This window comes from Lampetra planeri, chromosome 19 (assembly GCF_965212315.1).
Source record: "Lampetra planeri chromosome 19, kcLamPlan1.2.h2, whole genome shotgun sequence".
Taxonomy (NCBI): Eukaryota; Metazoa; Chordata; class Hyperoartia; order Petromyzontiformes; family Petromyzontidae; genus Lampetra; species Lampetra planeri.
In genome coordinates, this window is record NC_136125.1 from 5,812,598 (window position 1) to 5,834,029 (window position 21,432).

Sequence of the window (21,432 nt, forward strand, 5' to 3'; positions counted from 1 at the left end):
ATTTGGACCTTCTTAATCTCGTCTCGTTTCGTCACAGTCGGGCGCGCTTTGGTCATCGCCACGCTCGGTGATTGTCATCGACGATCAGTCATCGTTGACTACATGAAAACAGAAACACTTTTTTTTCGTCACAAATGTAATAATCTAATCTGATAATCGCACCGACGCGTGGGGTGCACAGCTCATGAAGCCAGACCACACTTGATTGATGGTCCAGGACCGTGTCACTTCAGTCACGAGCTCGCCGGCGTTCAGTCGCCTCCTACTTTCTCTCCTAACGCTACTACCACGTTTACTTTTGCAGCGAACTTCAACGTTGATTTCTCCACCCATGTTGGACCCACTGTGTCGTCTCATTCACAACAAAACACCCAATCACTCACTCACTCACCACTCTTTGGGGCTCACAACGCTTCTCTTCTGCTTCATCTCTGTTACTGCTCCACTTGAGGATTCCATCCCATCGTCTCTTTTAACACGTTCTCATGTTGCTCAGGACACATTGTTACTATTCCATCTTTAATAGTTTGTGTTTGTTGATGGCCACTTAGGGGCCGTACTTGCACTCAGCAACTGTGATTTGAAAAACAAACGCAAACAAAGCTCCATGGCTGATTCCTGGCCTCACCTGACGCAGACTCCATTCAACAGGCTCCTGTGTGATGCTGGCACAGCAGAAGTGCCCTCGTGAGTCAATTTTAAGTGGAGCTCCACTCTGCGTGTCCACACACACACACACAAGCAGCTACGCGTTTGCGTATCAGTCCATTTGGCTTTCAAGGACCAATCATCCAGCACCATATGTCTTAGAAAGCAAACTCGACTGGTTTTGGCCTTCTGGGTCTCACCAGCAGAGATAGACCTCTTAAACAAACACCTCCAGCGGCACCGGTTGTTATTGGCAAACGCACTCCGTCTAAAACGAGGGGGCCCTGTTCAATGTGAGAAGCGACATTGCACACCAGCTCACCATTTCTTGTTGTGGAGCACATCCTTCCGCCATTGGCAGTTTTCCGATGTGGAGACTTGGCTTCTGCCGTGACAATGTGGAAATTCTATTGCCGGCTCAGAGATGCCAATATAGACGGGTGCTCTCTGGCGCTTGTTTGATCAGAGACGGTGGCACGGAGCAGTTGCCGTGAGTCCCGGAGCAAGGAATTAAATGGGGCCCTCTCAGCGGTCCAATTTTCGCCTGGCCTCTTCACAGAGGGAAAATTGAATCCCGGGTCCAGTCGCACTGCCTTCACAACTTGATAGAAACACCGCTGATCGGAGAGGCACTCTCACTTTCCGAAGCACCCACTGGGTTGCCTGGATAATAGTTTAAATTGAAAAAGTGACAAAAAGTATATATTTTCTAAATGTTTTTGTTATGTGTGGCGAAGAGTCTAAGGTGGTGGTTGTTTACACTCCCCAGGTAATTGGAACGGTGGTGCGGCAGTAACGGGCCTCGCTGCGATTGGTTCGTCGTGACTTCACGTGCGTGGTGCTTTGCGCACTCCCTTGATGTGAGTCATCAGCAGGGCTCTGTGAAGTCCGTTTACCTGTCATCATTTTGCATTTTCTGTGATACTGCGTTGGCAGTGGTGCACAAGCGCACGTATCAATTCACCGACTCGAATGCGCTCGTCAATAACGCTGCACTGAAGGCTGTAGCCGAATGTAACGCTGCCCGAAGAAAAGGCAAAATAAACTGTTGCAGGCGACGTTTCGGAGCGATGGCTCTGCGCCATAGCAGAGAGATAGAGAGGCCAGCGATATAGAGTGGAGACTGCACTTTGTACCATGGGGCCCTGGTAAAAAAAAATTTAGTTTCACGAATGTTTTTTTTAGTGCCCCATGGTGCATATATCGGTGCAGTCTCAAACTATTATTCGCTCAATCTTTCTGGCCTCTATGTCTCTCTGATAATGAATAAGAGCCATTACCCAAGACGTCGCCTATTATATATTTGTTGTTCTCTTTAGGGCAGTGGTATTGACGAACGTGTTGAGCTTCTTGTTTATATCTCATCAATCAATCAGTCCTCGGCGATGGCAAATGGGAAAATAAAATCCCGTCAACCACGCAGACACTGGGGCCTTAGGTGTGAGTCCATAACAACACAGGACGCGCTAATAGACATGAATATTCTGAGAATGAGGCACTAAATCATATCTCAACTCCCTAAGCAAGCTTGGCTTTAATTTGAGGTCCCATATTTTCTGCAAAAAGGAGTGAGCGGTGGCACTTGCGCTATGAACCCCCACCATTGAGCCTGAGCCCAATTCCCAGCCATAGTCAGATATCGATGGCGAGCGCTGTCCAAACCCTTCCTGAGTCCCACTGTCCCGCACTCGCCACGGAGCGGTGAAGCATGGACAGACAACCCCCCACGACCGACAGAGCATGGGGAAGCACATCAAGTGTCGTGCATCAACAACTGACCTTCGAGGTCAATGTTCACACCGTGCAACAGTCGTGGAATTTGCAGAAGGAAGGACGCATTGGTGGGTCGTGGTTGGCATTGATGGCATTGGCCACGGTGACATTTTGATCTTGAAATCGTAAAATGGTAACGACTGCGCTGATGGAACCGCGGGTTTCCATGTGTCACTGGTGGAGGTGAGATTTATCACCTCATTCTACCACCTCTAAGAGGTGTGACCTTGAACCTTCACTGCCAAATTATTACATGGTGTTCAATTGATGAAGGTGGGGGGGGGGGGTGTGAAAGGAGGTAACCAGCAGATTGTAGTAAATGGATTCTTGAATCGATCTGTGTGGAGCTTTGAGAGGTGGGTTTTCTCTGGGTACTTCTCATTTCCTACCCCATGCAGCCAAACACTCATTTTATGGACTTGGCCGAACGTTGCAATTTGAACAGGACCCTCTTTAAATAAATATTGAGACTCGGTGAAGATTTTCATTGTTAAATAAAGCGGCATTGTTATTAATAATAAATTGTTATCGCATTCAGGGGCTTTTGTATTAAAGCTCAGGAGCGGACCGATGTATTTCTGTTATAATCCCACATTGAGAGAAGGAAAATATCTCCTCTGAATTCAAAATAAAGAAACATTGTGTCCACCAAAATGAGAAAAAGCCACTCTCTCCGGATTAAAGACACATTTTGTCAGATGTTCTCAATACTGTGCATGGCGACAGCAAACATTTCATGAGCTCCGTTGCTTGTTCATATAATTTTTGCCCCGTTCGAAAATTGGAAGTGGCACGTCGCCGTCGCAGCCATCGTCGTTACGGTCGTGGACTTTTCACCTCAAAAGCTCTGGTGGTGGAACGGTTATACGAACGAATGCAAGACTCGTGGACGGGTTTTTTCTGCAAGACGCCCCAGAAGGAGAGCGTGGTGGCCCAGTCGCTGCCATGCGCCACGCCCGGTGCCTTTCAGCCTCGACCAAACTCTCGCCGTCCAAAGACGTAGCCACACCGGCGTTTGTCGCGATTGTCGTGCAAAGAATTCAAATCCAACACTGGCATGCGTTGTGGGTTTCCGAGGACCTTCTGAAAATGGTGATAACAGCCATCTAATTTTCGTACAGCGTTAATACCTCGTTTCTTTGTTTCGCTGCCACTCTCTGTTGGTAAGGCCACACCTTCAACTGTCGCTTGAGTTGGTAGGCCTCTACAATAACACGGCCACGCGTTCACCAGTTCTGCCAGACTGGTGGCTTAGACAAGGCCGAGAAAAGTGATGCGAATTGCCGTTTGAGAGCAGTGTACCGCCGCGCGGTGCTAAATCTGCGTCGTGACTGTGAGCGGATTGGCGAGACATAATTGCACCCTCTGCCATCACCAGATGCTGTCGTCTGTAATGGCCTTGCCACCTATAGCAGATGATCTGCTACCCGTTATTTTTGCAGCCCTGTTTTTGAACGGGTCTAATGCGGCATGAAAACGGAAGTCCCTCGGACATGCATTGCAGAGCATGGCGGCCATTTTTTTTTACAATAATGAAAGGCTAAAACTTGATAATGGTTAGGTCAGTGACTGTAAGATGGGAATACGTTTGCGAGTAAACTGGCAGCTGTGGGTTGGTGCCTGGAGGAGAAGGATCGAGTTCTGTTTGATGGGGAAAGGCAGCGGCAGAGTAAGCAGGGGTGAAGGATTGCCCTGGGCCATCCCAGGTGAATCGCCCTAGCCACTGATGTTCGCGTTGCTGGGAGGGATTTTGCATTCGCTACGGGCAAATTTGCTTTTGAAAAGGAGCCAGTGGGGGGAGGGAATGAAAGGCGGGCGAGATAATTTCTAATAAAAAAAATCACGAATTACAATTGCAGTTTCTGTTATGCAATGTAAATTATATTTGTCATATTTCATCATGATCACCACCACCACCACCGTCATCATCAGCAAAAGCGATGATCTATCCACTGCTCGGTGAACGCCTCCTCGAAGCATGCTGCCATCACTCACGCAGAGCCTGCGAACACGGCGATCTATTGAAGCGTCGTCACGTGAGCTGATTTCGCCTCTCCATCCCCGTGGTGGACGTGGACCCTGTTCCCCACGCGCCCGTGCTTTTGAGAGCACGCGCCGTCTCGCACTGGTGCAGGCCGCGTTTTCGCTGTGCGTCGGTCTCGAACCCCACCGATCACGCTAATTCGTTTTTTTCTTTTACGTAACAAAAACACGGAGGGCAATTACAACAGAAGAAACGATTGCGATTAAAGAAAACAAAACAAAATAAGAAAACAAATCGCCGCACCAACGGTTGGAGCAAATTATTGCATTCCCGTGGAGGCTGTCAGTGTCCAGCCCTAGGCTTCTCTCTGTTGTGTTAGGTGCAGTGTTCAAGAAAGCCTACGCTGAGCTATGTCTCCGCTGCCAACAGCTGTGGGTCTTATGGCGCTGCACCAGCAGGAGTCCGTGTCCCACAAATGATTATCCCACGAATTACTGTCCTCTGGGCTCGACGCCGCTGCTGTCCGACCGTGCGTGGCCAGCATGGATAACATAAATAAATAAACGCACAAAACACACCCTGGCCTCATTCTGCATGCACACGGCGGACGTGCAAATCCGACGCTAAAACCATTTAATTTTTTTGTTGACGATTTATTTGTACTTTCAACAACGACAAATACTGGAGAGAGCAGAGCCAAAGTATGCAGCATGCAAATGACTACAGTAAACATGTTGTGGTGATGTTTGCCACTGGCTGTGGTGTAAGAGAAAGGCAATACAAAGGAAACCGAAATAGAGAGGGGGAGAGAGAGAGAGAGGGAAGGAAGAATAGGAATAGATAGAGGAAGAAGGAGGGAAGGAAAGGTAAAACAAGTGACAGGCGTTAAGTACGCAGAGGGGGCAGGACCGCCACAACCATTTGTGATCATCTTCCACTGTGCCTCTTCTCGCTTCCTGAGGAAATGGGAAGAGGCTTGATGACACCTTCTCAGCCTCGTGTGCAAAACGGAGCATTCGCATGTGCGTGCTCGTTCCGATGTTCGCCTTTGAAAATAGGATTGGCGGCGAGGGTTAACCACGGCTTTGGCAGCGACGACTACGACAAAGATGCATCCTGCCGCCTGCCCAGCTCCACTCGCTCCTGCAAAACCGCAACGGGGGCTCTCGAACTTTCATAACTCCGCAAGGGCTGCCTTGATGTGAGCCTCCTCCTACCCAGGACCCCCCCGGTCAATAAATCAATGCGAGAAGCCGTTGCCCTTCAGCGGGACGAGGTTTCATCTATAATGCAGCCCTCTGGCTCTGCGGTGCCTTGTGGAGGCAGTGCCCTTCCCCCCACCCCTCCTGGCCTCTCACACCCTGGGTGAAGGTGGGGGGGGGGGCTTGTTGATCAGAGGTGGAGTTGGGATTGAGAAGGTACATGTGTGTCAGTGTTCCGACTTCGTGGGAAGCGAGAGTATTGCTGTGGTGGTTGGCGCACCCTGCTTTCGACCGGGCGAACTGAGTTCGATTCTTGCTCACGGCCAATATCGGTGACGAATATCTGAACCGGTCCTGGGCCTCCCCTAGGTCGACTCAGCCTTAGATGAAGAATACCTGGTGTCATGTGTAAACGTCAGCAGTGGGGAGACAAAAGCAGCCAAGAGTGGTGTTTGCTAACCACCCCCTCATGTGCCATGCCGGCCTTCATAGGTGCTCGCTAACCACACTTGCCCCAATAGTGTGCCAAAGGCTATAGGGAGGCACTTTACCTTCAGATATATTTTAGGAGACCTCCAGTCTGCATTGCTGTGTCTAGTTTCTCTCTGTCTTGACTTCCCAGTGCATCCCTCCACTTACAGCCCACCGTCAACCCACTCCGAGCTAAAGTCCTCCGCATGCCTTCCGTGTAAGTCGTGTAGGATTGTTCAACCATATTTCACCACGCGGCTCAGTTTAAGGTTGGTGAAGTGGGGGTGGGGGGTTGGGGAAGGAGGGGACCCAGCAACTGATCCAGACATCATCACTACAGATATTGGCCTTGAACATTGCTGGGTTCACATCGTGGTGTATTACGTAATGCAATACAATTCGGATTGATAACGCGACTGACATCATCATCACCATCATAATCTGTTTTCATTGTTGTCCAATTAGTTAAAATTAGGGGAACAATTTAACTTGGCGACATTCGTTTAATTGATTGAGAAATCATTGAGACTCATTATGAGGCCGTGCAGGGGAGGGGGAGTGGTGGCACGACGGTTAGCGGCGCCGCTCTGTGAACCGTGCGACCTGAATGCGATTCCTGGCCACGGCAACATCAAGCGAGCCCCATGTGACTGGCATGGCACGGGGGTGACCCTTCATGGGGCTGTCTGTACTTGACGCATGTGCGTCCATCGTAATTCGACCGACGACTGGGTGTGACGCGCGTGGTGTGCGCGCGATGGGGGAAGAAGGCGTCGCATGCAAACTCTTTGCGTATGTATTTTAGTTTTTTTTATGAGAAGATGATGTAGGAAATTTTGTCACGGGCAGGGGAGAAGACGAAGGGTCTTGAGACGTGTAGATCGAGAGGCAATGAGGGGGGCAGCAGAGGAGAAGAAGCATCCTCTCAGCTGGATGATGGTTGACTGGGAGGCTTCCACGGAATGCACCGGTCACCGGAGCAGAGGGCACGGGACGAGTTTTGATAGTGGCAATCATGCGAGTGTTGTAAAAATGATGGTTGCACAGCTGGAAAAAAACCCCATCTGGTTTACTCAGTTGAAGTATTCACTGATTAGAGATCAAATTTGTGTTTTTCAGACAGCGACATTAAATACTCCATATTCACGGTTAATTAAGCACAAAAAAGTCAAAGGGTGAACATTTTTGGGAAATTTAAGCAGATAATTTAAATTTTTTTAGAAGATTTTCATAAGCACTGCAGTGACTATATCCACCAACATCATCACGATCATCATAATCATCACCTTTAGTCATTGTTAGACAATTAGTTATAATGAGGGGATCAATTTAAATCGGCTTCATTCATTCCATTGACTGAGAATTCGTTGAAATTCACGGTGAGCATCACTTGGATGTCGTAACATTTCTCGGGTGGGCGCGCGGATTTGGCGGCCGTGCGCAATGCAAACGCGGCTACAGACGCGGGCGGGCTTCTCGTCAATTCTGCCAAACGGATAATCCTTCTCAATCCACTCCCTCGATCAACCCGCGTCCTGAAATCCTGAAATCCTGAGGAATGCGCGCGGGGGTTTTACCGCCGCAACTTGGAGCTTGTCTGCGGCCGAATCTCTAATCCATTTGCGATCTCTGTGTGCCTATGTGTGTGTCTCTCTCTGCGTGAGTCTCTCTCTCTGCTCGTGTGTCTGTCTGTGTGTCTCCGTGTCTATGTTTTGTCTCTCTCTCAATTTCACAATCTTTGGAAGAACGTAATCAAACAGGTAGGGTGTTGACTGTTGTGTTGGCCGACTCTCTGTGTTGTATTGCATTATATTTCCAAGTTTACTATGTTTCATATTCTTGGTTCTTTCGGTAAAGTTACGTAGAAGGGAAATAATAAAATATTAAAGTAAAAGATTAAAATTCTCACGACGTTTCGATTGTAACACAATCAATCATCATCAGGTGTGAAAACCACAGCAATATATACATATTTTTTTTAAAGTGGCGTTTTTTTAAACGTTTAAAAAGAAAAACCGCCATATTTTTCAAAAAAATGTCTTGCTGTGGTTTTCACACCTGATGATGATTGCTTGTGTTGCAATCGAAACGTCGTGAACATTTTATTGTTTTATTATTTTAATATTTTCCTTCATCACCGAAATAACCAAGAATATGAATCCCTGCAGTCACGAAAACTTTAAATAGAAATCTACTGTTTGTTTTCTCATTCATTTGTACCTGATGATGGTTGCTTGTGTTGCAATCGAAACGTCGTATGCTATCATTATTTAATTTAATTTATTTCTACGTGACTTCACCGAAAGAACCAATGAGTAGGAGCCAGAGGGGTTGATGGTCATGCCAGAATTACGACGCTCCGCAGTCGTCGACGGTCAGAGCGCACGTTCCACCTCCGGGCAGCTGGTGAGTTACGTTGCCGTGAGACAGGGACTACGCCAGCAGAACAGCCTCTCGGGTATCGTTCGCCCCGACGATGCTCGCCGTGTCCAGGAGTCGAACTTGTGGTCACTGGCTTTGTAGCTCAGTGCACTGACCGCTTGCACCAGCAGCTCGTATGTTGACAAGCAGAATTGAACCGGCCAGGTGTTGACAGCGGGGAGAGCGAGTGGCTCGCGATGGGAAGGTTGCGAGTTCGACTCCTGGTTGAGGAGGGTCGATAAAACTCCGCTTTGTGGCTAAGAAAACAACAGTGGTTGTCCCGTGGATAGACTCAACCCTGCCATAAGACGGTGGAAATTCCATCACTGGCACAGGGCTGTACACGGGAAATGAGCACCACCTCAATGGTCGATGCAAGCAGTAAATAACTTTAACTTTATTTTTATTTTTGACGATACATAAATAAACACATGAGAATTTTAAATTCAGATCTCCTACGCTTTAAGGGTAAAAGTCATGAATATATTTCATTGCTTAAGGTCATTTTTATTTATTTTTTTGCTCAGGAGGGGATGTGTGGCAGCTGCGAGTTGTGCGAGAACTTGACATAAACCAGGAGGGAATTCCCCGAAGGAATCTGTCAAATTCCTTCTAACAGTGTTTTAATGAGCGTGCTAAAACATCAGCCGCAGGTGATCCTCAGCCTTTCCTCTGCTTGGCAATTTCAGCGAAACCAGACAATCCGACGCACGCCCCCTTTTAACCAAACTTTCAGGACACACAAAACAGTCAAACGCCATCTTCCCCCCCCCCCACTTCACCCTGAATTATTGTACGAATAATTCCAAGCCATTTTTGATTAATTGTGAGTGGGGGGGGGGGGGGCAGTGTTGCCGAATGTAAAGGTGGAAATATCGCAGGGGGCCTTCTTCCCAGCCCCGCTGGGCATTAAGGGGCAGGGCTTTGACAGGCACCCAGATTTGCTTGGTGATCCAGTTGGATTATGGGAAATGGGAAAGTGAGTTATCGCCATGAACGCAGTGGGGGGGGGGGGGGGGGTGGCGGAACAGGCACCTGGAGCTCCCGGAGAGCTATTTGCCTCACGCGCCGACCGCCGGGCGCACGTGAAGTGACGAGCTGGACAAACGCGTCCTTGCGCTCCGGGTGCACGCGACAAGGCCGCCCGCCCGGCCGCCTTCGAGCCTCGTCACTCGACCAGAAAACACGCAAAGAGGCAAAGACAAACTCGTGTCGCCGTTAAAACGTCAAGTAATTTTTTATTTTTTTTTATTTTTTTGCTTAACCACGTGGTGTCTTTCTGGCACAAATCTGCCACTCGACGCATCATCATCGTCGTCACATTAATAGTCATGAACATAAAATGACACAATTCTATGCAATGAGAAAGTTATTATTCTATCCATCGAGGCAAGTGCTGTTAGCGAGCAACTATGAAGGCCGGCACGGTGCACGAGGACGTTGGTGCGGCCGGTACCGTGCACGGACAGCACGCTGCCAGCCTTTGTCTTCCCAGTGCTGATGTTTGCACACTGCACCTGGCTGGAGGGTTGCCTATGGAGAGGCCCGGGAGAAGTTCTGATACCGCTCACCATCGACACATTAGCCTTGGCCAAGGATCGCACTCATTTCGCTGTATTTGTAGCGCTGTGCGCTAACCCACTGCGCTGTACAGATCCCCATGCAAACTTCCACGAGCATGCACACATGTTATCGCGTGCACGCATGTTAGAAAACGTATCATCACCTCGGATTAGCACCGTTGACTACGTACGATGCGAAAGTAGTTCAACATGCACATGCGTATACACACGCAGTTTCACATTTAAAAGCCCACTTGTAAAAAGTGCGTTGGTTCAGCAATAAAAACCGTGGGCAGCCTCTACCTGTCAGCAAATTTTGTGGCTGCAGGGAGCCCCAGGGCTGAATGGGACCGCCGAGTGATTAAGTAATAGGCAATTTATTTACAAATTTTTAATTTGTACGCATCGCTGAAGCAGCAACAAATTGCACGTGTGTGTGTGTGTGTGAGCGCGCGAGCGGGTCTGTGCACGCGCCTGTGTGTGTGTGGTTAGCGCACTGCGCAATTGCACCCAGCCACCCGAGTTGAATCACCGGCCATGGCTAACATCAGCAGCAGCTGCAGACAGAGCGAAGTTGGTGCCTGGGACGGTGCCGTCCCTCCCCCAGACTGACTCAGCCGTCGGTGACGACCGCACCATCAGTCACTGGCCCTGACCACACCACCCACTCACTCGTGCGCCGCCCTGGCCTCAACGTGTTTGCTCGCTAGCAGCACTCACCCCACCCGGTCTGCGTGTGCTGCGTGGGGGGACATTTACCTTTGTACGGAACGGATGTGGCGACCGGGGGACCCTGCGGCGGTTCGAGCGCACGGACCGCAATCGCAAGGTTGTGAGTTTGAGTCTCCGTTTGGTGATCGATTCGCACTCCTTTGTCCGGACAACACGAGGACCACTTTGTTTGAAGTCAACAGGGGCAGTCCTATGGAGTGACTTGTGCCCTGCCATGGCAATGTGGACATCAATTGGCTCTGAGCTGCAAATAGGACATGACCACTTCCCCGGTGTGGGTTGGGGACGGGCAGGGGAGGGGGGGGCAGGTGGATGACGTGTGACTTGATGGGTGCGCTCTATTAATGAGTATACATTGGGGGGGGGGGGGGGCTCATAAAAGCCCTCCAAAAGTGACCCCGCTAAACATGCAGTGAGTGAGTACGATTCCACTCGATGTCTCTGCGCGGCTCATCGCTCGCGTCTCACTTGGATTGTCAATCTGCAGAAGGGCAACAACGGAATGGGACGTCATGTTACAAGACGGTACAATATGTTGCGTACATTGAGGCTTTCCTGGACAAATACATAGAATGAAACTATTTATATTATTGTTGTTGTTGTGTTCAGAAATGACAATTGCAACAGAAGCCATGCTACTTGTCGGACGTGAGTGGCCGTCACGTGCTTGTTTGTAGTTTGGCTGTTGCAGCGATTTACCAACAAACCAATGACCTTTGTCCAAGCACATTGTAATATCGTGGTAAATAAGACACGTATTACCAATTACAGCCCGTGTGTCAATCGTCTGCTGGATGAAAGTCTCCCCGTGCTGTCAGCCGATGGGGGTGGTTTGACTATACTTCACCACACTGGTCAGTGCAGGTTGGTGGACGGGCTAGGAATTTAATTCACATTTCCGGGTTCGCAGTGCAGCGTGATAACCACTTCAACCATGGCCCAAACGAAATGTGAGAGAATTACACGGGAATGTGTTACACACGCAGAGTGGAAAGTGGCATCAGAGGTCATCTGTGGGAGTAAAAATGAAAATTAATTAGCCGTGGACCAGGCGCAGGGAGAGATATATCGAGACAGGCTCCACATGGAAATGGTGAGTGGAATGAACCGTGAGACAGATACATTCTTATACAAGGACCCTTACCAAGACAGACAGACAGAGGGATGACGGTCAGGGAGAGGAACAGACGCCAAGGAATAAGACGCAGAAGTTAGAGGAAAGCGAAAGCGCGCGAATGAGAGGGGACAGCGAGAGGTCATGTCGACACAAAAAAAAGGGAAGTGACGGAGAGGGAAAGCTGGGGAGAGTGGACGGAGAAAAATGATGGGAGAGAGAGCGAGCGAGCGAGCACACGTGCGCTTGCGGAGAAGAGGGCAACGAAGAGAGAAAGGGGTGGCGGTGGAAGGGGGGGGGGTTCATCACGGGAGAGCATGTGGAGCAGAGGTTGCAAACGGGTTTTGATTCCTTACCAGTACCCGTGCCCGGCCGCACCAGGGTCGCAAACGGGTAATCGTACCCGTACCCTACCCGATACCCGGCTACCCGTACCCGGCCGGGTATCGTGTAGGGTACGGGTACGGGTACCCATTGCGACCTCTGGGATGAAGCCACGTTGCAGGCGAGGGTCGGTTGATTCTAGGAACTTGAATTGTGAGAAGAGACAAGACGTTGGGAAATGAGTGACAAACGGTTACTCACCAGTGACTCACGGCCTACCCGTACCCGTACCCGGCCGCACCAGGGTCGCAAACGGGTACCCGTACCCGGCCGGGTACGGGTAGCCGGGTATCGGGTAGGGTACGGGTATCGGGTACCCGGTTGCGACCTCTGATGCGGAGAGGCGGCGAGCGGTGTGCAGTGTGCACTTTGAGAAAAGCAGGTGGCCGGCTCGCAGCCAAAGACAGCGCTCTGCCTCCCAGGAGGGTGATGCATTATGGCGGTGGCTTCTCCGACAGCTCCGGGCACTCCCTTCAGCCTGATTTACGGGCGGCCGTTCAAGCAGCTCATAAGGAAAGAGCTTAACCCCTTCCTGTTTGCCTTGGCTGGCTGTCCCCTCCCCCTCCCCACCTTGGAACAGAACAATGCTGCAAGCAATCTGAAAAGAAAAATGCGAATTTGTTATAATTGTTCATTTATCTCTCGGTGTGGGGTATTGATTAATAAGGGGTGATGATGAATGAGTTTAAAAGTTTGATCTAAACTTTCTTTTTGCATCCTGTGCTTTTGTAATTTGTGTGAAAGCGCCAGACGTTAACTACCTCGCCTGGTGTGCAGGAGGTTGTGGGTTCGATCCCGAACCTGACGCCTGTATATTTGGAGTTTGCATGTGTCTCTCTCTCCCTCCCCGTGGTAGTGTGGATTTTTCTCCGGGTCTTCCGGTTTTTCCCTCCACATTTAGAATTAACATCACGCGTTTAGAGTATTTGGCTGCGAACACATTTCCACGTGATAAGCCACTTCGTTGAGCTATCATTTGTGATGACCAGGTCGCTTCTTAAAAGAGCTACATAGCTCAGTTGGGTCTCATCCTGGTAAAATAAAAAAAAAATTGAGTTTGAGTTGGCGCTGGGCGTGTGGGTCCGAGGGCACGGATGCGTCTGTAGATTGCCGACGGGTGAGCTCACATTCGGACTGACCGATCACCCTTCCACGAATGTGCGTATGAGCGGGGAGCGTGCGTGTCAAAGTTAACGCGCGAACTCATGAAACAAACCGGTAAAAAAAATGACTAACAATGCATGTATGTAAAAGTTGGGGCAAAACATTAAATTATGGGTTGATTAATTTTCGCCAGACAAAGCAGCAAATTAATACACTTGCTGTACAAAGCACAGGTGTAAATTAAAAACGTGAGGAAAAACCCTTAAAATCAGTGATGAATTAATTAGTTATAGACGAAAACAATAAATTAATCAGCATTTGTGTACGCTAAAGTGAAGATGTAAAAATGTACGAGACACTTTACATAAGTGGTTGATTCATTCACTGTAGACATAAACTTGTTAATTTACAAACTAAAGTAAAACGAGAAAACAATAACAAAACACTTAAACATTAGTGTTCTATTCAGCAACAAATTAATGTAGCAGTATACCAACAAAAGTTTAGATCTCTAAATAGGCCAAACTAGAAAACGAATACATTAAGCATCATATAAACAAGTCATTGTAGGAGTGATAATTTTAATAAGCTAAAGAGACAAAAATGGTATCTCGAGAGAGAGAGAAAGATAAAATCTTATGTCTGCCAGGGAGTTTCCTGGAAGACGCCAGGATGTTCCTGAGAGGGAAGAGAAGACAGAGGGAGGGAGGGTGGGTGGGGAGGAAGGAAGCCTGGGTTAGCAAAGAAGTCTCCCCTCCCTCGCTGTCTGTTTCCTTTCGGCATCGCCGTGTCACGCGGGTGACACTTTAACAGGCAGAGAGAGAGCGCGAGAGAGAGGGCGTGGTGACGGTGCTGGTGGCCGTTGGAGTAGAAGTCAGACGAAGAGTAACACATTCATCCCGTCAACGCCTCACTGTCTCGAGCCGTCGAGCTCTCTCGCCCTGCACACCGGCGCTGGGCTCGCTCGCTCTCTCGCCCGCTCGTTCGCACGGAGGATTTGGCACCGTCGGCCGCTCCGTTGCGGGTGCCAGTGCTGCGCTCGCCGCACAGGTTAACGGAGCACGCTGGGACTTGTCATCCGCAATGGACTTCCCACCGCTGTCGCATAACTTGCCAATCCTCCCGATTTTTTCGCGGTGCTCCGCCAATTGTTTGTTGATGCCCTACGCGTATGGGAAGAGGCATACACTCTGTAAATGAAATGAAGATTATTGATTTATATGGGTGGAGGGTGGGTTGAGGGCGGCGGGGTGGCATGATTTGGCTAAATTGCAGCTCTGAGAATGTTATTATCGGTTTGACTGTCAGACGCAGAGTGAATGGGAATTGTTGCCCTCGACTGTGTGTGCGAACCAGATGCCATTGATCTCAGCGGTAGCTCTGTGACGTCTACTTTCACGGGCCGTTCTAGAACACCGCAGGGTTTGACTGCCGCGCGAGAGAGCCAACACCTCGGAGACTTCGTCGCGTTGACGGGACGCCGATAGGGCACGCGGAATCAAGTTGGGTCAACATTTACAAAAATGAAGAAGGGGGAGTTGAGCCTTCGGTAGAGGTCACGGGTGGGGGAGGCGGCACAGGGGGGCTACTCAGCCCCCTACAATCCCCTCGACATTACTGGGCTGCCTCTACCATAGAGGTGGCGCAGCGAGACATAGTGGGGGGGGGGGGGGGGGGGCAGGGGGTGCGATCCAGGGGGAGGGAGTGCGAGCGAGCGAGCTGCAGGGAGGAGGGTGAGTGGTGAGCGGTCAGGCAGCAGAGGCCCGGGCGTGATTATGAACGAGTCGTCGCCTGCAAGACACAGATCCTCCTAATGGTGCACGCTGCGCTGGGGCACCAGCGCTCGTGAGGCTCGAAGGAGACGGGCGGATCAACAAATGAGTGGGGGGGGGGGAGAAACCGAACATGGCCCTTGGACTGAAACGCTTCATAATTCTGGGCTGAGCTTCTTGTGTTTACGACGATGATGCCATTGTGCCGACGTGAACTGATCCTTCATTGAAGCCACCGCCACCACCGAATTGAACCATCGCTGTTTTGCATGTAGAAGAGTGCCGAAGCCGACGCCCCGGCGGTGGTGTCATGGGGTGAACGAACTGTGATTGCAATCCAGAGGTCGCCACTTTGATTCAATCTGCCGGCGGGGAAAGTTTGCAACAGTGGTGCAAGTTTGTTTAACCAACCCCCTTTTCCCCCTACCTGAATGGGTCTGCCACAGTCGATGGACAGGGTGGGTACGCCCACCCCTACTGGGTAGGTCAAGTTCGCTTCTAGAGGTGTTGTCGAGTGGCAGCCGTTTATAGAGCAGAAACCCGGGCAGCACCTTCACCTTCATACTTAAATAATCCAATGTACAAGCCTTTATTAACCCACTGCTTGTTGAAGACATCGCCGCAACCATTCGTTTGTGGAAGTTGTCTTGCCATACTGCACCACATAGGGCAGTGTGGGTTTGTAAGCTGTGGCCTGGGGCTGAACCCAGGTGGCCTGGCCAATGATGGTTATGTGCTGACTACTGTGTAGCAGCTTCACCACCTCTTTGCATTTGGTGTGAGCAAAGTAAACAAAACGTTGCCCATGTCTAGAATAAGCATGTCATCCTTGCTGTGAAATGAATAATTGTATTCCTCCTACCGCGTCACGTGAGATTCAAACTCTGCCGACTGCAGGGCACACAGTGGCGACTGCCTCGATAACATACACAAGGCAGCAGCAATTGTGGCCCAGAGGAATTAGTCACCCAAACATTGCACCCTGTGGGGTGCCCATCAGTCACTCTGTGAGGTGCCATCAGTCACTCTGTGAGATCCCCATCAGCCACTCTGTGAGGTGCCATCAGTCACTCTGTGAGGTGCCCATCAGCCACTCTGTGAGGTGCCCATCAGTCACTCTGTGGGGTGCCCATCAGTCACTCTGTGAGGTGCCCATCATCCACTCTGTGAGGTGCCATCAGTCACTCTGTGAGGTGCCCATCAGTCACTCTGTGAGGTGCCATCAGCCACGCTGTGAGGTGCCCATCAGCCACTCTGTGAGGTGCCCATCAGTCACTCTGTGAGGTGCCCATCAGTCACTCTGTGAGGTGCCCATCAGCCACGCTGTGAGGTGCCCATCAGCCACTCTGTGAGGTGCCCATCAGTCACTCTGTGAGGTGCCCATCAGTCACTCTGTGAGGTGCCCATCAGCCACGCTGTGAGGTGCCCATCAGTCACTCTGTGAGGTGCCCATCAGCCATGCTCTGAGGTGCCCATCAGCCACTCTGTGAGGTGCCCATCAGCCACGCTGTGAGGTGCCATCAGCCACTCTGTGAGGTGCCCATCAGTCACTCTGTGAGGTGCCCATCAGTCACTCTGTGAGGTGCCCATCAGCCACTCTGTGAGGTGCCCATCAGCCACGCTGTGAGGTGCCATCAGCCACTCTGTGAGGTGCCCATCAGTCACTCTGTGAGGTGCCCATCAGTCACTCTGTGAGGTGCCATCAGCCACTCTGTGAGGTGCCCATCAGTCACTCTGTGAGGTGCCCATCAGTCACTCTGTGAGGTGCCATCAGCCACGCTGTGAGGTGCCCATCAGCCACTCTGTGAGGTGCCCATCAGTCACTCTGTGAGGTGCCCATCAGTCACTCTGTGAGGTCCACATCAGCCACTCTGTGAGGTGCCATCAGCCACTCTGTGAGCTCCCCATCAGCCACTCTGTGTGGTGCCAACCAGACAATTTGTGGGGTGCCCATCAGCCACTCTGTGTGGTGCCAACCAGACAATTTGTGGGGTGCCCATCAGTCACTCTGCTCCCAGCCTCGCTGTCTGTGCTCATGAGCAGATATCGTGTAAGACGGCAGCGTCCGCGCGGCCCACTCTGTGGACGCGACGGCCGAACGTTGGTCGTTGATCTTCCCAGTCTCCAGAGCCACAGCGCGAGCTGGCTTAGCCGAAGTGGATATCGCGAGAGCCCGTAAACTCTGTCCATGCAGATAAATTATTCCCGCTGAATATATTCACAGCGGCCTTAAACAACTCAAAGTATATATACAATTGGCGACGTTTCAGGCAATGCCCCTTCTTCTTCGCAGCACGTTAAATAGAGGGACCCGAGAGAAAGAGCGGATAGCAAGAGTTGGAGACTGCACTCTATAACCATGAATATATTTAACATTCTATTAAATATAGATCGCTCGGAACTTAAACCTGTAAATTCCACGGTTGCTGTAAGTTCAGCTTCAAGGAAGTGTTACACACGACGGGTGAAACAACTTCAGGATATCTTCGCCCACGGGAATGATTTCGGAGACTTTTTAGGGAGATACCCGCGTAACGAAGGCCATTATCGCGGATTTAAATGCACGCGCCCTTTCTAAACAACGCACTCATCCGCGAATTGAACGCGAGATTGCCTGACACTAACCCATTTGAACGCGCCCAGATCCATTTTCATTTCCACTCGGATATCGCCAGCTGTTCCATTTGTTTGTAATGGAAATGCAGGGGGGGGAAAAAAAAACCACCCCCACGCAAGTGATGGAAGGCGTTGGAGACCAACGCGTGCATTACCTCTCAATAACCGCGTTCTGCGGCGATGCAACGGGATTGCATTATGCATGAGTGCTATTCGGACACAGGCTCATTATTTACCACCTGCATTAGAGATTACATTCTGCGGGGCTCACATTAATAACTCGGCGGCCGTGAAGATATTTAGTCACATTTAGGCGCATGCGACGACACGAATGCGTTTTGTGTGTGTGTTTGCGCGCCTACCCCACAGATTATCTGCCTTTTCTTCCGTGCTTGCGGTGCGGTGCATAGAGGCGGTGTGCGGCATGTTTGCGTCCTTCCAAAAGCACCCTGAATTTGCCCTGTCTCCTCACAAGGGCTCACAAGCTAATCAGGTTCGAGCCTGGTTAGTACTTGCATATCTGATCACCACCACTACCTGGGCTTGCCAGGTGTTGTAGGTGTAGGCTGTGAGATGTGTAAAGCCCGGTGCATTTTTCTCAGTTCTCCTGGTTTCGCTCCGCACGAAGCGAAACTCTCACTCGTGGAAATATCCGAATGAGGCAGGAACTCTCCTGAAAACGAGTCTTTGGACTCTGTGAAGATTTTATGGGAAAAATATGCAAATGTAATATTTTTTTCATTAAAAACACACGTAAAATAAGTGCATCTTACTCTTATCTAAGTAATTTTTCACCCACTCCCGGAGCCACTGTTTTATAGCATTGCACCACATTTTGAAATTACAGAGCGGCAAATTTAATATCAACGGCAATGTTTTTGGGGGGGAAAAAAATAGAAAAAAACACCCTAGCTTGCGAAAATTACGTTCAAGTCATCTTCCCCACCTCCTTCGCGGCGCGAATATGAAAGCCGAAGCAATTCATATTCGATGCACGAACCTTAACATCCTTGGCACGGTATATCATCGTCACGATTATGATCACTATTCTCAGCGTCGTCGGCCCCTGCCCTAGCCCGTCGCTGCACGGACGCCTCCCCGTTGCGTCCACACGGCACCTTGACGCGGCCCCCTCGGTCCGGGCAGCACTTCACCTCGCGACCACCACGTGCCCTGATTCCGTTTGTCGTCTCCTCCTTCCCGCCTCTCCTTCATTTGTATTCTCGCGCTCTCGCGCTCCCGGCTCCGGCATCCGTTTCCCCGCGCTCGTCCCGTTCCCCGCCGCACCGCCGGCTGTCCCTCCCGTCGCCACGTTCCATTGGAGCCACGCCTCCCGATGCATCGGCGCAGAACCGGCCCTAGACCTTTGGGGGCCCTAAGCAAAATTTGGTTGGAGGCCCCTTTGATGTATGATTTTTTTCACCCACTAGCTAGCAGTGACTCTAGGGGGCCCTCTGCTGGCCACGGGGCCCTTTGCAATTGCAAGGGTCGCTTAGTGGCTGGCCCGGCTCTGCATCGGCGGAGATTGTTTCGATGCTTGCTTGCTATTTTAGCCGGCTAACACTGACTCAGTGGTAGGTGGGGCGGTGGCACAGAGGTTGGGGCTGCCGCGCTGTGAACCCCGCTGACCTGAGTTTGATTTTCACCCGCGGCCGTAACATCAGTGGCGAGTGATAATCCGAACCGCCGCTGTGTGCACCCTCCTTCAGCAAGCCACATTGACCAGTCGTGGTGAAGTATGGTTAAATAGCACCCATGTACAAACATGGCGTGGCGAGGCCTTCGTGTGACGGATTGATAAAGGGCTGTCTGTTTTTTGTATCATGAATAATATTTATTCAATGGACACATCGTATCGTACTTCAGATTATCACCCGCCACTGATGTTGCAGCTGCGCTTCAGAGACCACTGTTTGAAGTCTCTTTAGCAATAGAGATATGGCTTAGATCATTATCATCATCAGCCATGATCTATCCACCGCTGGAGGAAGGCTTCCCCGAGCTATCAACCCCTCTGGAGAACTTGCGATGTAGTAATTCCACGTGGCACACCGAGCAGCAGACAACTGCTAAAGTGGCGCCCTTCCCATTTCTCAGATGTTCTCCATTTCTCCAAAGTGTCTCGCTGCAAACGAGCCAATTATAGATGATGTAAGCGATTGCTGGTAGCCGGTAACAAATTAGTTTACATTAGCCAATGCATTCATCCATGAAATAATGCCCAGTGGGGGCGGGAGGGGGGTGATGTGGGAGACAGTGACAGCTTGGAGGGGCCTTCATCCAGCAGCGGATAGATCATGGCTAATGATGATGATTGGGGCAATCATTATCGTGGACTGATCACGGCTTGTGCAGGGCTTCATCCAGCAGTGTATGGATCATTGTTTGATGGTGGTAATCTGGTTGATGTGCAAATGCTCATCATCATCATCGTCTTCTGCCCCAATTTCGACCGACCGCCCACGGATCGTGCATTCTCAACTAGAGATGCAGGGCCGCTCACAGGTCACGGTTAACCCTCGGTGGACCCTCGTTAACTCATTAACGATCACACCGCACCGCTTGAGGTCGATTTGTAAAACAGAACACATTTTTTTATCCCCCCCCCCATCCCTCCGCTCCCCCCACTAAAAAAACAAAAATCTAATAACGGCGGTATTTTCTTTGCGAGCTGACTTTGGGGGTTATTTCCTGCGATGGCGAAGCTGTAAATTGTTGTCAGAGGTATTGTTGCCTGGCAACACATTTTTATCTCGCTGTTCGTGCCACGATTACCGGCAGCATTCCGAAAAAATAAATAAATCGCTGGCTTCTCTATATATATTTTTAGCACCCAGAGTTCAAGAAACATCACACTCCTCCGCTCCCGCCTCGCGGTTTATGTTCGCAATGATTAGCAAGCGGCTAGAATGAGAATTAAATGTAACAATAATTTAGTCGCAAACAAAGAAAGACATCTGTCTGCCTCGCAGTTATACAATGAGCGTGGCACTTTATTGAAATGAAAATTGGTATTAGGTATATTATTTTCTTCCAGAAAACGCTGTAAATTATTTATTATCGCTCTCTAGGGGTAAAATAAATAAAGAAATAACTACCCAATCTACTACCGTTGAATGGGACAACACATTTTAAATTTTGAATGGTGGCCGTAAAGAAATGTGATTTGTTTGAAGGCACCTGTGAGAGAGTGAGAGTACTTTGCTAATCTTTTTCTTGTTGCCAAACGCAGTCTACTGTGTAACGTACAATGGGAACATTTAATTTGCTTCATTGGTACTCGGTAATTGTTTTAGTTGACTGAAAGAAGAGTCGTTTTTGCGGCACTTGTATGACCACTCTGTGGGCCTACGTTCCCAAACAAGCGATGCTGCAGGTAACGTCAGCCATCCGCCGGAATTATTCACACTACCATCTTATGCAGTTGTTGCAATTCATGAATGATACTTTTTTTTGTATCAAACCGTTCCATCTCGGAGAGCTGCCAGTCACACGTGCAGATTTGTGTGCATCGCGGAAGAGACTGCGTGCCCCAGTGAGGTGTTCGAGCGATGCCAAGGCGGTGGCTCACTTGGTGGCAGCCAGCACCCCCCTACTCCGTATGGTCAGTCGGTTTGACGTGACATTCCGATACAGAACGCTTTTTCGC

The 21,432-nt window shown here is 50.1% G+C and overlaps 1 protein-coding gene across 2 annotated transcripts in view; it reads left to right on the plus strand.

Moving 5' to 3' along the window:
• The window catches only part of LOC144723995 (protocadherin-9-like), a 132,745-nt gene that overhangs the window by 73,618 nt on the left and 37,695 nt on the right, over nt 1-21,432 (plus strand). Inside the window, exon 4 of one of the 2 annotated variants that reach the window (XM_078602816.1) lies at nt 1,418-4,896. The exons of the other annotated variant lie outside the window; for it this stretch is intronic. Coding sequence (XP_078458942.1) covers nt 1,418-1,473 — 56 coding nt within the window. The 3' untranslated portion in view covers nt 1,474-4,896. Of the gene's footprint in view, nt 1-1,417; nt 4,897-21,432 lie in introns of those variants that run through there. 2 annotated transcript variants of the gene reach the window in all.